Here is a 15,483-nt window from a genome sequence, read left to right as displayed (position 1 = left end):
TGCTTCCTCCGCTGCGACTGGCGGGCCGGCGTGCCGGCTGCTGTGGGCGCACAGCGCTTCCCCACCGCACGGGGACGCGGGCACCGTCTTGCCGCAGGCGCGGTGGCGACGGGCACCGGTGAAGTCCCGGCGCGCCGGTCTGGCGTCTGAGCAGGCGGCGAGAAGGGGTTTGAAAGCAGAGCATCACCTGGTTTCGGTCCCTGCGTCACATGGCTGGTTGCGGAGTCGGCTGTGCTCCCTTTACTTTGCTCTTACTCTTACACTGGCTGCTGGGCGTCACTAACAAAGTCGGATGCTTTCAGGGATTTGCAGGGGCTTAGAGAGGAGCCAGGCTGCAGTCTCCTGGGGAAGCTGGGAGAGGATCTACGTATGAAGCTGTCTGCTATGCAAATGCTGTGTTACGTTTCAGTAGCGACTCGTGTCGAGAGGTTGAAGTGAGCCTACGATTGTGAAACCGCTCCGTGACTAAACTCCAGTTGTTCAAGGTGTTGAACTTGTTTCTACTTTTTTGCGGCTTCTGAAAATTAGAAGCCAGTTTGTGTAAACTGTTGCGACAGGGTAGAGTCACTCTTCTGACCATTTGCATCTCGGCTCGGGTCCATGGTGGGGATAGACTCGCTGCTGGTCCAGTCCTTGGCTGTTGTCCACTGAGCAAAGGACACGGACAAATACATGTTGTAGCTGCTGTAAGAGGAGAGTGGGCAGCCGCTGTTAGAGTCACTGTTAGGTCTCGCGAGCCTGTAGCAATATAAGTGAGCTCAGTCGCCCTGATGTTGATGCTGGAGGAATTGGGATTAAATGTCTTGCGGATGTTGCTGTCACAGTTCCTGCAGGTCAGACGCAGTGTTTGGCACTTCAGACAGAGGATGGGTCAGCACAGGGCTGTGCTCTTTGTTCCTGGGGCATGCACAAACCCAGGCGTTTGTGTGGAGATAGCTTTACAGGCCTGCTTTACTCACCTGTGTGACGGCCTCAGAGCCTTCCTGCAGCTCTGACTCAGTGCTGTAGAAATCTGTATGACTCTTGCAGGCAAAGTAGATGGGAATTTATGATGAAGACAGTTACAGAGAATTTTGGTGACTTAACTGCGTGCTAAAACATAAAAGGAGTTTTGCTTTCTGACTGCTCATCAGCTTCTGAGTGAAGGTTTCCATTAAACATGGCAGTGGAGATTTAATGTCTTGACTTTTGCAATCCCCTGTTGACTTATTGGTAAGAAAACACAGTGACATGCTCCTATTCAAAAATAGTGTTGGAATGTTCTTTTCAGCTTCCTTGCTAGACCACCGACTCTCCAAGAGGAGCTTTGCAAGACCAGAGAAGCCTGCTTTGCAGTGTGGAAGCATGTAGCCTGTAGCCTTCTTTTTTAAGGGGCTCTTTACAAAGTAGCAGCAATCAGATAGAATGATTAGACTCGTTCATTAAACTAGAGCGGTGCAACTGCATGCTTGTTGGCTTTCAAATGTTCGCCCTATTCCCTTGACTACATTTGGTCAGAGAGGTAAGCTTCCTGGCTCTCTCTAAGCTGAACTTGCCAAGCCTGCATAACTTGCATACCTTCCACAGCTAACAGCTCTAAAATAGGCTTGTCCAGTCCGGTAACAGTCCTGCGTACTGGGGAGGTCCTTTAAAAAAGCAGCTTTTCCTGCCCTTTGTAGCATCTGAACAGGAACTTAGGGAACCAAAGGCAAATTTTTGCTTCCCAGTTCTGGCATTGTACATGAAGGTACACGGAATTGGTGATGTAAGTGCAGGTGTGCACACACTCATGTATATGTACAGTACCCACTGTACTCTTGGGTCCAGGTATTTGAGAGATCGTGTGTTGGCAGAGCCTACGTGTAGCTTGTATAAGGTTTGCCCTGCCTAGTGCTCTGTAATTTTTGGCAGTTTATCGTTCATCCTAAACCAGGACTGCTGCTGTCATTCAAGTGGTCACTACCATTCCTTGCCTCAGGTGCTCCTGTGTGTAACTGATGTACCGGTCTGACCAGCACTGTGGACTTGATCAATATGCGCATCACATAACTTGTCGTGCTCTTGGACATCTCCATGGGACGCAACTGACTAAAGCAGCTGAATGAAATGACCAGATTCCCTTGTTCTGGCCTTTCCTATCCTTTATTGTGGCATCAACACTATTTGTGTTAATAGGCACAACCTAGACGTTCATGGGAGCATCTCAGGTTTAGCACCGTGTCTTTTTTCAGGCTATATCTAGCAACTTCTTTACCATCCTGTTCTAAGCCAAGCTGTGAGCAAGAAAGTTTCAGAGCATCTGTGGTCTACTGTCCCTGATGAAAATAAACTGGACAGGAACTTTTAAAGGTGGGTATAGAAGGTATAAGAGATTAGTTTCTGTGGTATGTGTATGCTGCTGTTGGCTTTGATAAGATAGTGGAGGATGCATTTGAATTTGAATTGCCTTAGGACTGTCATTTTGCTGTGACTTTTGCCTGTGGCTGTCTGCAGTGGTGCTTGGGTTAAAATGATTCAGTGCTGCTGTTTATAAGAGACAAAAGTTGTTTCAAGCCTTATCTGTAAGGGGAACCCACACGTGACTGTCCTAGCATTCCTTGTTCCCCTGCCTGCAATACTTGGTTTTGTTGTGGCTACCTGACTGCTCCTTCCCTCTGACAGCAACCCCGTCCAGTGTCCTATTTGGTCAGTGGCTTCTTGTCCTAATATCAGTAACTGCTGTGGTTCCTAAATGCTGACAGTAGGCAAGAGAGCAGTATTTCTAAGTGCTGGGGTTTTGCCACTTCTAAAAAAACAAAAAAAAAACCCCAAAACAGTGCAAAATCCTGAACTTTGGCCGTGAAAGGTCTAAAGCAAAGCAGACTTTCCATTTACTATATTAAGCACTTGTTTGAAGACGCTAAACTTTTTTTAAGCTTTTCAACCTTGTGCTAACAAAAGGGAGAGATGAGACTCATGGTACCAGCTCAGTGCATATTACTATTTCTTCTACAGTGCTTGCTTGGATGCTGCAAGCCTCACACTACAAAGAGGACCTGCCCTGGCAGTCTTATTTCAGGTGTGAGGCAATGAAGGGGGGCGGGGATCAGATGAGTGGGACGGAGGACAGAGATTACTCAGCAAAGATGAGTGCACAGTGTGGTGAAGCCCGACCTGCTTCAGATATACTATATGCATAAGCTCAGGCTATGGACAAACATGCACTTTTTGCTGCTGTAAAAGTGGAGAGGGAGCATGAGCATGCAACAGCCGTTCCACCAGAATGATTGTGTCTGTGTGACTCTGTAGGGGTACAGGTGAGCCAGAGTGCCCCAACACTGACCCTGGAAAGCTGGAACGGTTATGCTGCACCAGTATTGCCACAGAATTGTGAAGAGATAGCAGCCTGAACAGGTATGCTGTGGTCTCAACGTTGGGGTCTCCACACCATGGTCACGCCTGTCTCTGCCCTTTGACTCTGCTTGTTGGTGTGCTGGCAGGGGGGCCCTGTGGAGCAAAGAGCACTGGCCTGGTGACCAGCTCAGGATATTGTGTGTGGCACAGGGAGTGTGGAAGGGGCTGCAGCTGGAGGGAGGTAACATGCTGAAGCAGTGTTGTCTAGGCCTTGTCTGTGCTCAGAAGTCAGACACGGGGACTGTGCTGGTGCAGTTGCACCTGTGCCAGCTGCAGAAGGGCACCTGCCTCCAAGCCACAGGCACTTAACTCTGCGCCTGCATCCTGTCCACTCCACAGCGCTCACCATCATTGCGCAGTGGAGACAGAGGGGTCTAAGTGCCACCATTGTACATGAAGCCCTCTGTCAGCAGCCTTAGCCTGATTTGCCACATATCCATTTCTGTTTGCACGTGTAGCTCCTTGGGGTGACTGCTGGCTGGAGTGGAAGCTGTAACCAGTTAGGGTTTGGTGGACTCTTTCAGGAGACCATCTGTGTTCTGGCAAGCATCTGAGGGGTCAGGTACTGCATATGCATGCAGCCTGCTTTTCAGGGTAATGTAAAAATGGGCTGGGTTACACCAAGCTACATGGTGCTTCTCTTGTGGAAACTGGTCACCTGCATCACTACAAACAAAGGTTCAAAATGCTTCAGCTCGTGTCAAGCATCATGTTGAGCCCCACGTCTCTAGTGACAGTCTTTCTCCTTTTCATAGCTGGAGCATGGTAACCAACAGGTGAATCATTAGCTCTGGTTGTGCAGGGCTTGGTGGCAGCAGTACCTCTGCTCAGGACCTGTAGCACAAGACTTGCTTGCACAGAGACACTGTCCAGAAACCTGTAGTTTCTGCTGAGCAAGTCATGGAGTCTCTGTTCATGTTTGCATTAAATACATGTGTGGCTTTTTCTAGTTGGAGAGTTCATTCCTGAGAATAGCAGAGTAGTTTGTGTGCAGGGAGTGCCTCAGTAGTGGAGAATAATGGGTGATCTGTACCCAAGGAAGTAGGATGTGTCATGCACATCTAAAAAAGTCACTCTTAGCCAAAATTAGGTATTAGAGGGCACCACCCGAATTGTGCCTTTGCTTCAGAAGGCATTTGCAGTCCTGTTGCTATTAAGAATTTCCAAAAGCTACAGGATGAGTGCACAATATGTGATCTCTGGGAAGAGTCAGAGAGGCTACAGTGGCACAGGCTTGTCTTGCTTAAAGAGAACTATGGCCAGCTTTTGGCATGTTCCCCTTGAGAAGAGCCTGTATTAGTGCTGCTTTCGCTCATAGTCCCGGAGCAGTAGCAGTCAATTAGGAGGTAGGAAGTGTTTCCCTCTTGCTATAGTGTTAGCACTACATCCTTTCATTGTTTCTCCGTGGCATCCGCGCTGATGATTTGGTCACGTAATCACATTGCTTAAAAGCCCCCTCATCTTCAGCTGCTTTTTATTCTCAGGATGTTATGGCATCATCTCCTTTTAAAGACCACACAAAGGGAAGCCTTGTAGGCAGTTAGCTGCTGTTTGATTAAAGACGACCCTATCAATTTCAGCTGAACTGCATTCTGGTGTTAGTCTAAATAAGGGTTGTGTTATCTGCATTTGCAGAGGAGACTTGGGGATACTCTGGATTTTCTACATACACTGCCATGTGGTGCGTGCTCTGTTGAGAAGCTGGTACTAGGATTGCTGAAGTTTCATGTCTATTGTAATTCCCTGACCAAAGTGTTTTCTTCTCCTCTGAGCTGTAAGTAGAGTTTGAAGGGGGTGTCTGTTTTGTTGGCCCAGTGTATTTTCATTAGCATTCTGAGCAGGTGGTAACCACTTAATAACCCTGTAGGTAATTTGAAATGCATATGTTAGAATGGCGCCTTTCTGCCCTGTCTGGGGTATAGCACAACTTAAATCTTCTATTGAAACCAGTGGCCACACTTCATTGTAAAGAATAAAAATGTCAGCACTCGCCTGAATCACGTGATAGCCTCTGTGCATGCAAAGGAAGCCTGCCTGCAGCTCCTTTGTGGAATTCCTTTATGGCACCTGCAGTCACTGAAGCCATAAAGGGAAAATAAAATCCTGGGTAATAAACATGCTACCTGATCGTTGAACTGATACCTGCCTGGCTCAGTGCGAGCTGCATGTGACATGGAGCTTTTCTGATGATGCACAGAGCTGGTTCAGGGTGTGCCGAGCAGTGGCCGTCTTTCCCCAGTGCCTCCACAACACTGTAGTGTTTTATTTCTAGGGTCTCCCTCTGCATTGCTCTGTGGCCTTCTTGGGGTCTGCACTATGCTGCTTGGCTGTGCCTATGAATATAGATTTTTTTTTTTTTTCAAGGTTTGGGGTGCAGAGCCCGGATGTCTTCCAATGTCTGTCTGCAGTGCTAAAAGTTCAGCCTGTGAGTGAGAGAGGAATTGTGGGAAGACAGCCTTTGCTCTAAGTTTTTCTATCCGGCACAAAAGTGACACTCCTGCTGACCATCCCAGCCCTCTTCCCCTGCCACTAATCAAAGAAGTACTGTTTGGCTGTCATTCAGAAGCAGAATTTCTCTTTAAATGATTTAGTTTGGGGAGGAGCTGGAATGTGTCTTTGCAGATTTCCAGGAGCATTAACCAAAGCTTCCTGAATGGAGACTCCCCCAACCCCGTGCTTCTAAAGAAGGCTTTGTTCCTCCCAACAGGCTGGTAAATCAATACACCGGTTCTTTGTGCATGTCTGAAGCTTTTAAACGGCTGCACTCAGTCTTGCTTCATGGGCTCTTTGAACTGTGTGGATGGTCTTTCATTTCATGTCACTTGCTTTTCCTTTATAAAATTGTTACGTTTCCAAAGGTTCGTTAATGTTTCAGAGGGCAAAAAGTGAAGAGTGCTTCTCAAAATCATTTGTTAGCCACATTGTTGCTGCCTCCTAAGGCAGCAGTACTAATGTGATGTATACGTCCTTAAAAAAAAACAAAACAAAAACAAATGAACGAAAAAAACCCTTTAATTCACTGGCTGCTCCCTGCACCTCTCCTCCTCATATCCCCAGCAGATATTTGCTTTGCACCCAAAGGCTAGCAGAGCTGACTTTTTCCTTCGCTCTTGGGAGGCAGGGTGGCTGAGGGGCAAGGGGGAGAGGGTGCCTTGTGAAGTAGGATGCTGTACCAGCCCTTGGCCCTGCCCTCACAGATTCACAGTCTTTTACCTTTGTGGTGCTTTGTTTGCCTACATTTTGAATCTGTCCCTTTAACCCCAAATCAAAGGTCTGTTGCTCATCTGGGGCCTACTCGGCTTTACACAACCAGGTTTCAAGGGAGGCTTCCTAATGGGCATCTGGGTCTGGTATTAGGGCAGGCTGGAGAGCTTTGTCTCAATGCCACACACCTCCTCATGGGAGGGGCTTCTGAGGACATAGGACACTGTTTTGTGGGACTGCTGGGTTTTTTTCAGTGATTTTAACCGGCCATTGTACATTCCCCAGCTGACAAGTTGAGTCATCGTTGTGGTTTTTCTGTGTTAAACTTGAATAATACCAGTTTAAGCTGTTTGTTTGGATCAGGGTAGTGTCCAGTGCAGTTTCTCATCCATTGGAATGTGCCCTGAACCCTCTGATGCAACCTGAGTAGCAGTTACATGGGGATGAATTTTAGTTGATCCTTTTAGAGGCTGTCAGGTCTGTTCTGTCCTAATTTATTTGAATGCAGCATTGTCTTCTGCAGCTGAGAGACCAGTGGACACTAAAAATGGGGCAGTCTCACACAGTAATGTGCTTGATAGAGACTGAAGGAAACGAGCTTAATAGACACCTTGGGGGTGATGCCCCTGCCCTGCCTGTTAGAAATACCTGGCATTGTGATCCATTGCAAGTGAAAGTGCCGTCCAGCATGGCAGCTGGTGCTGGGGAGCGAAGCCCCTGGTGCATTGTGACTGCCTGGGGCTCCTACGGTTCAGCTCTAGAGCTGCCGAGTTTTGCAAGAGGATTCCCGTCTGGCTTCCTTTCCTGCAGATCTACAGGTCTGAGAGGCCTCTGGCCTCTGCCTCCCTCTGCAAGTGCGTAACACCATTCCTGTTTTTATCTTCCAAGTCCAGCATGCGCTGAAATGCCAGTTATGAGAACCTAACCAGCTCTCCTGGAAACCAGAGCTAGAGTCCCCCTTCCCTCCCAGCCACTCATGCAGGGAGAGTCTTGCTTTCCAGCAGTATTTTGCTGCCAGCAGCAACTGGCTTGTGCAGGAGAATCTGTTCAGCCTTCTGTGCCGGGGCAGTGGGTCCTCTGCTAGAGATCAGTAGGCCAAACATCCATGCAGAGAAAATCAAAACCTCCCCTGGCAGCCACTGATTCTGAGAGGTCTTGTTGACTGTTTCCACTGCAGTGTCTCTTCCTTTCTCTTTCTTTTGCTGACGTTTCAAAAGTTTGATGACAAATTGTAGCCGCCAGGAGTCTCCAGGGAAAAGTGATTCATTTGTCTTGCGCACATGTTTCACTCGGAAGCATGGGAACTGCACTTGTAACTCACGCTTGCCTCCCTTGTTTTGCCTGCAGTGTTTCCAGATGGGAAATGCTGTAAAAGTTTCAGGAACTTTGCTGATCACATCAGTGATGCAAAACATCTGAGCATGAATATTCCCTGGTTCAGCTTCTCATTGTTTGCTTGAGTTGTCTTGGTTTCTGGAGGCTGCTGCTTGGAGATTTAAAAAGTGGATGTGAGCTTCTCTTCCAGCTCCCAGGCAGTGTTATGTAGCGTACACCAGCTTTTGTTCTTGGGATGCAATCTGCAAGGCAGATGGAGCTATTTCATGTGCAGTCCTCTGTCCTACACCCAGCTGCAGCTGCTGCAGTGAGAGAAGCAGCTGTGGTGCCTGTATTTGTGGAGTGGTGGCCAGTGCATCTGAATTCTAGGTTCAAAGCAATAAGACTTGCCACTTTTACTGTCTGCTGTGTACTCCCTGAATTCTAGCAAAAAACAGGTGGTTTTGCCTCCAGGATAGAGACAAAAGGCAGTCAGTCTTCTCTGCCTTTGTCAGCCAACCTCAGGAACTGCTTCCAGGGTGCAGAGGTTCCTAAAAAGGGGTTTTGCTTGCTTTCCTTTCTTTCTGAAGACAAAAGCCTGTTGCTGGGCCCTTGCCGTGCCCTTCTAGACAGTCCTGTCCCCAGAAGGTCATTCTTCCTCAGGGTGTGCTCTTGTTGTAAACAGCTTCTAGACTGCTGGGGTGTTGGTTTCTATGGTTTACTAAACTGGAGACTGGTGCTGGAATATTCATGCAGGCCTTGTGAACAGGCCAGGGGGTCGGAGCAAGCCCTGGCTGTAGTGTTCTCCAGGTTGTCGACAGACTTAGCTGTCGCTTCCCCAGTTCAGTTTTGGCTTATTCTTCAGTCTCATAAGGGCTGCAGCCTGAAATTTAAACTCACTTTAAGAAAAAGTTCTTGGAAGATTTCTATGTGCACTGTAGTTTGCTTGGCAGCACAGTCACTTTGTAGGTGGGGCTCTGCATCCTGTACAACGCTGACAGCCTGGCCCCCGTGTCTCTAAGGAATGCAGTGCAGTTATTCTCCAACTTATTTTTTTCCCATGAGCAAGCAGGATGTGAAGAGGCTCCAGTTGGCCTGGCCAGCTATGTGGGAATGTGACGTCCTCACAAAGGGAAACTGGAGTCTGAGACTTGCACTTGGTGTTTGGAGGAGCTGAAAAGCTTCCTGTTCCTCTTCGGCACTCCCCAGCTGACGTAGGGCTAATGTCCGGTGTGGCCCACTGGTGTTGTAGCCAGCTGGAAGGAAGCTCTGCTTGTTGGCAGGGAAGCTAGAGATCCCATGAGGCTTTTGGGGAGGGGTGGAGCTGCAGGCTATCTTTCTGTAGGGCTTGCAGAACCGGATTGTCATCTCTGGCTTCTGTCGCTGCTCTCAAAAACCAAGCTGACAAGGCAACTGCCCTTCAGGTGCAGACACAGCTGCTGATCTTGGGTTAGGCCTGCCAGTTCTGGTGGCTTCCCCTTAAATATGACTTAGGCTTTGGTCCTTATTCAAAACCTAATTAAAGTGATTGGCTTCTCAGCAGGCTGCTGGCGAGCCAGGTATCAGTGTGATGCAATGGCAAGACCACTCAAAATGGGAGCCTCATCGCAGCAGCGCCCAGACCTGGAGGGACCAAACCAAGTGTCGTTCAGTCTTCTGGTACCTGTAGGAAAAGGGAATCCTGCCAGTGGCTGTGTTTTGGGACTCTGAAGGTGATGCATCCTTTAAAGAAACCTTTGGGGAAAGGCAGCGAGTGCATTTGTGCTCCTGCTCGCTGTCATTCATCTCTACAATGATGCATGGTTGTGGCTGAAGCAGAATCTTTCTTCGCAGGTTCCCGGGCTCTGGAGAAGGAAACTGCCGCAGCTAAGCTATTGGCCTTTGGACCACTTTCCTGCCTTTTGCCAGGGTTGTGCAATGTCAGTAGATGCAAAAAAGGGAAGATTCTTCCTGGCGTTCTGGGACAGCCGCCCTTGCCTTTCTTCCCTTTGCTGCTGGGACTTTCCTGGGTTTGGCATTTGCTGTTTGTTCTTGAAGGAGCCAGCTTGAAATGCACTTGATTCCCAAACACTTCAGGTCCTCCCCGGCGCCAGAGCCTGCCTGTTTGCTTTGGGGGTGGTTGTGTGTTTCCTGTTTCTAAACTTTCTGCGCTGCTGCTGTAGGAGATGTCAGGGTCCAACAGGAAAAAACTGCTCGAAGAGAAAACAGTGAAGCTGACTGGACAGAAAGTGCACCAACAGATGCACAAATTCAAGAGCAGGTTTTCCTCTAGTGGCTTGGCCTAAGCTATTTTAGGAGTTTGCAACAATGGTGTTTTTTAAGCTTGCGTCCTTTTAGCAGGGGAGGAGGCAAGCTCCTCCCACTGCTTGTACTGAAACAGCTCATTGTGAAAGTGCTGACTAGACCCTTTCTGTGGGTTTGCGCAGCCCATCTGGCCCAAGTGTGGGAACTTAACCTGATGCTGCGTGTGGTCTTTGCCCCAAGAGCAAGGGCCTGAAGTACTGAGTAAATGAGAAATGGCATTCTCACAATACAGTACCCAGTCGTGTTTAGAAATGTCCCTGCTCCAGACTATAACACTGCAATGTATGTTGTCTCATTACGAAAGTCTGACTTTTTGCCACATCTGCATTATACTTGGGTTCAGTTGCAGTGTAAGTAAGTGCCAGTGGAGTAAAACTGAAGCTGGGGTAAGCAAAGCTGCAAGAAATAGTGTGCAAGTGTTAAGCCATGTATTTGTGGTGATTAGCCATTGGGCATTTAACATGCAGTAACTGCCTGACTCAAGGCCCAATGAACCTTGTACTTAAAGTCTTACTTTGAGATGTGACCTAATGCAATGAATTTTAATGGGCTTTTTTGTTTTTTTGAGCCGCTTATTAGCTTGATCTGAAAAGAGACGTTATTTTGCAAGAACTCGGCAGCAAGCTCTGTTTGTCTTGCTCTCTGAAATGTAAGCTCTGTACCTGTTAACACTTTACTGCAAATGGAAATTAAATGTTCAGTTCTGGAGAGTCAGTTTTCTTCCCTGCTTCCATGGAAGCGTGGTGATGGCACTGTTCACTTTCATATAGGTAAAATAGTCCATGATCAGTCACCCTTTAAACCTCTGTAGCAAAGGCATTTTCTATCCTAACGTTTGACTGAATTATTCTCGGCTCTAAATGATCCAGTTTATGCCACAAAATGTCAGTGTGAAGGTTCCTTTAGGCAAGTACTCGTTCATCTGTGCAGCACTGTGCACCCCTGTGACTGCAGTCGCAGCTTCCCAATCCCTTTGTGCTCTCTCGGGTGAGAACAGTGGCTTAGGGATCATCATAACACAAGATAAATGCACAGGCTGCAGATTGCCAGAGTCTTATCGTAACCCAAAATAATCCTGAACTGTAGCATCAAGCCTGTCTCATTTCACATTACAGAGTCTCCGACCTTCTGACCAGCCAGCTTTCTCTGGGGTGATGCATCCTGTCTCCTGAAACATTGGAAAACCTAGTTTGGAAGAAGAGTAAAGATACAGTTGATGCTGAACAACGTGAGTCCTCAGATTGTTCTGTTTATGATAATGCCACGTGTGCCAAAGGGTCCTGTGGGCACTGGTCACAGGTTTCTGCAGAGGCAGTTGGCTCCTGCATCTTCTCAGCTGTGATGATGGAACTGTTGGGAATGGAGGGGTCTTAGGCAAGGTCAAGACAGTTTGTGGTGCATCATGAACGGAGGTGGGGTTTCTGTGCTACATAAAACAGGACACTGCTCTAAGCACTGAACTTCATGAAACTTCATTTAGTCTTGCCTTCAAAGACCTGGATTGATCAGGATCAGTAACGGAGCATCCTGGCTGCCTCACCTCCACTGCTGCCCATCATTGCTATCCCTGCCAGGCAGCGAGATGCTGCTGTATAAACCCATGCACTGCTGTCAGTGCCCGTCGGCAGGGAGAAGGCAGGGTAAGTTTGTCACCAGTGAGGCTTCTGGAGGAGTGAGCTCCCCACTCCCCTGTTGGCAGGGTGGGGGCTGATCAGTCTGATGCATCCTGTGGAAAAGCAGCCTCCCCCTCTGCCTTGGGGATTATACCTGGCTTGGTTTAGACCTGTCTGGGGTCAGGAATATGGGGAAGTGTGGGCAGTTTGGAGAGGGCTTGTCATTGTTCCTTGTCAAGTGCTTCCCAAGTGGTCAGTGCAGCTAGTCGATGAGGCAGTCTTCTTACAACTGCTCCTTCAACGAGAGCTTTACAGTGGTGCCTGCCTCCATTGCCACTGCAGGCATGGGATCCCTCCTCACAGCGTGCACTCTCTGCCTGGAGGAGAGCAAATGCAGTGCTGCTCCACCGACTGGGAAAGAGGTTCTCTTCCTGCTGAGCTGAGGCCAAATATTCCCCTAGAAGGAAAGATGGGTGTGACCAGTCGGAGGTTTGGGCTGATGTGGACCTTTAGGGTATTGTATCTGCAGTGCTTCCTCGCTCTGCAGAGATGAGCAACCGGAGGCACCTACCTCTTAGGGGAGCCTGAGTAGAAACTAAGCACCCGCTGAAGCCTTGGCCAGGGAAGCTCAGGGACTCGCTAGTTCTGTCTGGCTGTACTACGACTCCTAAAAGTGAGAGACCTCCTGTAATGGACGTGCACGTTCACATGGGTGGTGCTGCTGGGGCGCTCAGGTCCAGGTTCCCCAGAGTTTTGTTTCATGAAACATTTCTCTACTACAGCACCTCTGCTCAGAGCTATTAAGTGTCCCAGTTCCTTTAGATAGTAGCAAACCAGCACTTCCTGCACAGGGAAGTGCAAAAGAGGCCATGATGATTATTATTTTTATCTTTTTTAAGATATAGGGCTGAAATTTCCTGTGTTTCGGCTCAGTCCAGCTGCATAGACGCAAGAAGGGAATAAAGGAGTTTGTCATAAAATGAACAGATTACAGAGGGGTAGGGGGATGGCTCATTTTTGGTAAATTTTAAAGAAATGTTTACAGTTTACAAATGAGATGAACTAACTGATACTCCTCAGGTAATTCCTGTGCCCTCCCTCTGCCTCTCTCCATTTTTAGGAAGGCTTGGAAGGTACCAATTTTGTGGTTGTGATCAATTAAAGGCATTAGTCCTCAGACTGCTGTCTTTGTCTTCCTGACGAGTTGGCTTTTGCAGTTAAAACTTAAATCCTTTACTGTGAACAGACCTCCAGGGCCCCATGGCCTGAGCTCACAGACTTATGGGTAATGAAGGAGTAGAGGCCCATTCTTCTGAGGCATTTTTAGAGTGTGTCCATTCATAGGCTTATTTGGTTGTAAAACAAACCTTCATTATTTTGATTCTTCCCCACTACATCTGTTAGAAACTAATTTTCTAGGAACACTGCGCTGTGTGTAACAAGGCTGACTTGTACCTTCTAGAAATGCACAAAGCCTATAGCCCTCAATTAATCCAGGAGTAAATGAGCCATAGCTTTTTGTCAGTAGGAACTGCCTTCCACTACGTGAGTAGGTGGAGGCACAAATGCATCATCAAGTAAAAGGCTTCCAGCACAAGATAGAGGGTTAGCACAAGGAAACTGGCCTGGTTACTCATCGACGTGTGATCTTCTCTTTCTTTCAAGAGCTGAGGATGAAGCGGCGAGCATCAGACAGAGGAGCTGGGGAAACATCTGCTAAGGCAAAAGCTCTTTGTGCTGGGATTTCTGGAAATAATGCCAAGAGAGCAGGCCCTTTCATCCTAGGTAAGCACAGGGGTTTTTATCATCATATGCACTAGTTTTGGGGGATGTTAAGTGGCAAAGTTTCCGGAAAATAGAGCCCAGAAAAGGGACAAGACAGAATCTTATTAAAATCTTCAAACATATTGATCCAAAAGAGCAATCCTTAGAGCTGCTGTCTTGAGGATATCCCAGGGTGTTTGTAATGCAGGTTTAGCAAAGTTGGCATAGCTATTATGGGGACAGCCACGAACCTCTGATTTATTTTTTTTAATTTATTTTTTTTTTTCCCCTTCCCCCTTGAATATCTGACTTGTGCTTTATAGCAGATCCTTGGAGGTAGGTGTGGTAGGGTCCTCTAGAAATCCTTGGGCTGTGTTCAAGACTCCTTTACACTGAACATGCTTTAAATCAGCATGCACACATTTTATTAAGACGGTGGTGGTTCTGTCCTGGGCACAGAACCTGCAGACTTTGTCTAAGCGCTTGGACACTGCTTGATTCCTAGAGCACTGCATTACTCTGGTCACTACCTCCAAGTTACCCTGTATGAAAATGGAGATGGTTGGATACTAGAAATGGACTGATGTAGCTGGAGGAACAAAATGGGTGGCTGCTTCGGTGCATTGAATAGATTTATGGAGCCATGCCTGCAGCACTGGCAGTTTGGGGTCGGAGTCCAGCCGTGGCTATTCCTTACTGTGGCAGATGCTAACAGATGTAAGCGCTGTATGGTTCAGGCATGCAGAAAGACATTTTTAAAAGAAACGGCTGTACAATGCGCAGTGTTTTGCCAAAGGTCGTTCCTGTGAACAAATGAGCCATTGTCCAAAGTGGCTCCAAAATTCAGGGTCCTTTGTTTTCTTAAGATCAATGCAATTTCTGGGGGGAAAGCACTGCACAGTGTGGACATTCATACCCTGCTGAAAAAAGGAACTTGATTTAGACTAATGTAAACTGCATGACAGCTGAATATTGACATAACACTGCATTAGTCATCACTTTTTAAAGGCAAACAAGTCTGTTCTGCTTTGTGCTGTCAGGTCCTCGTTTAGGTAACTCCCCAGTGCCAAGTATTGTTCAGTGTTTGGCAAGAAAAGATGGGACAGATGACTTCTATCAACTGAAGGTAAGGGAAATGCATAAGGGGAAGATCTGGGGAAGCATTTTAACCCCCTGCTCCTTGAAATGAGCTGCCAACATATGGGGATGTTTCTGTAGTCAGAAGCTGTGCATGCTAGGGAAAAGCCTGCTATAATTTCCCACCAGCGGTTCATCTCTACCAGCTGCTGCACTGGTGTAGCTCTGAGATGATTCTACCTCCGCTGCTGCTCCCACATAATTAGATGATACTGTATTTAAACCACCAGTTGCTTCTTGGAGACCTATCTTCACAGTTGCCATTGGAACTGAAATGGTGGTGGCAGGAAGGGATAACAGCTGGGGTTACTTTGCAAATAGTAACCCAAGTGTTTCCTGTAAGCTAATTGTATATGCGCCACATCACTCTGCACAGATGTTAGCTCAGGTTTGTGGCAAGTACGTAAACATTAGAGGAAACGCATTCCACTGTTAAACACGCATGTAAACACTTACACAGTGCAGTAGTGGCTCAGGATTTGGGGTCACTCTGGTTTTCCTGAGAGGAACGTGGATTTTTTCCTTTCTTGTAGATCCTCACGTTGGAGGAGAGGGGTGACAAAGGAATTGAAACCCAGGAGGAACGACAGGGCAAGATGCTGCTGCACACAGAGTACTCTCTCCTTTCCCTTCTCCACAGTCAGGAAGGAGTGGTTCATCACCACGGGCTCTTTCAGGTACAGTAATCCATCTTCCAGGTTCTCTGAGGATATAGGCAGCTGCTGCTGCCCCGAGTTGCTCTGCTGTGCAGTGCTGACCTCATTCTCATGCATAA

At 47.7% G+C, this 15,483-nt stretch overlaps 1 protein-coding gene and 1 long non-coding RNA gene across 3 annotated transcripts in view; one reads left to right on the top strand and one right to left on the bottom strand.

The window, feature by feature from the left end:
- The window catches only part of LOC112551955, an 8,622-nt gene extending 8,142 nt beyond the window's left edge, over positions 1-480 (bottom strand). For both annotated transcript variants that reach the window (XR_003096311.1, XR_003096313.1), the window contains exon 1: positions 188-480. This is a non-coding gene — a long non-coding RNA (uncharacterized LOC112551955). The remainder of the gene's footprint in view (positions 1-187) is intronic.
- A 1,825-nt stretch (positions 481-2,305) lies between these two features.
- The window catches only part of STK40 (serine/threonine kinase 40), a 32,506-nt gene continuing 19,328 nt past the window's right edge, over positions 2,306-15,483 (top strand). The window contains exons 1-5 of the mRNA XM_025215866.1: positions 2,306-2,328; positions 11,310-11,422; positions 13,473-13,592; positions 14,612-14,697; positions 15,242-15,385. Coding sequence (XP_025071651.1) covers positions 13,481-13,592; positions 14,612-14,697; positions 15,242-15,385 — 342 coding nt within the window. The 5' untranslated portion in view covers positions 2,306-2,328; positions 11,310-11,422; positions 13,473-13,480. The remainder of the gene's footprint in view (positions 2,329-11,309; positions 11,423-13,472; positions 13,593-14,611; positions 14,698-15,241; positions 15,386-15,483) is intronic.

This window comes from Alligator sinensis, unplaced genomic scaffold (genome assembly GCF_000455745.1).
Source record: "Alligator sinensis unplaced genomic scaffold, ASM45574v1 scaffold964_1, whole genome shotgun sequence".
Taxonomy (NCBI): domain Eukaryota; kingdom Metazoa; phylum Chordata; order Crocodylia; family Alligatoridae; genus Alligator; species Alligator sinensis.
This window is presented reverse-complemented; position numbering and strand designations above follow the sequence as displayed.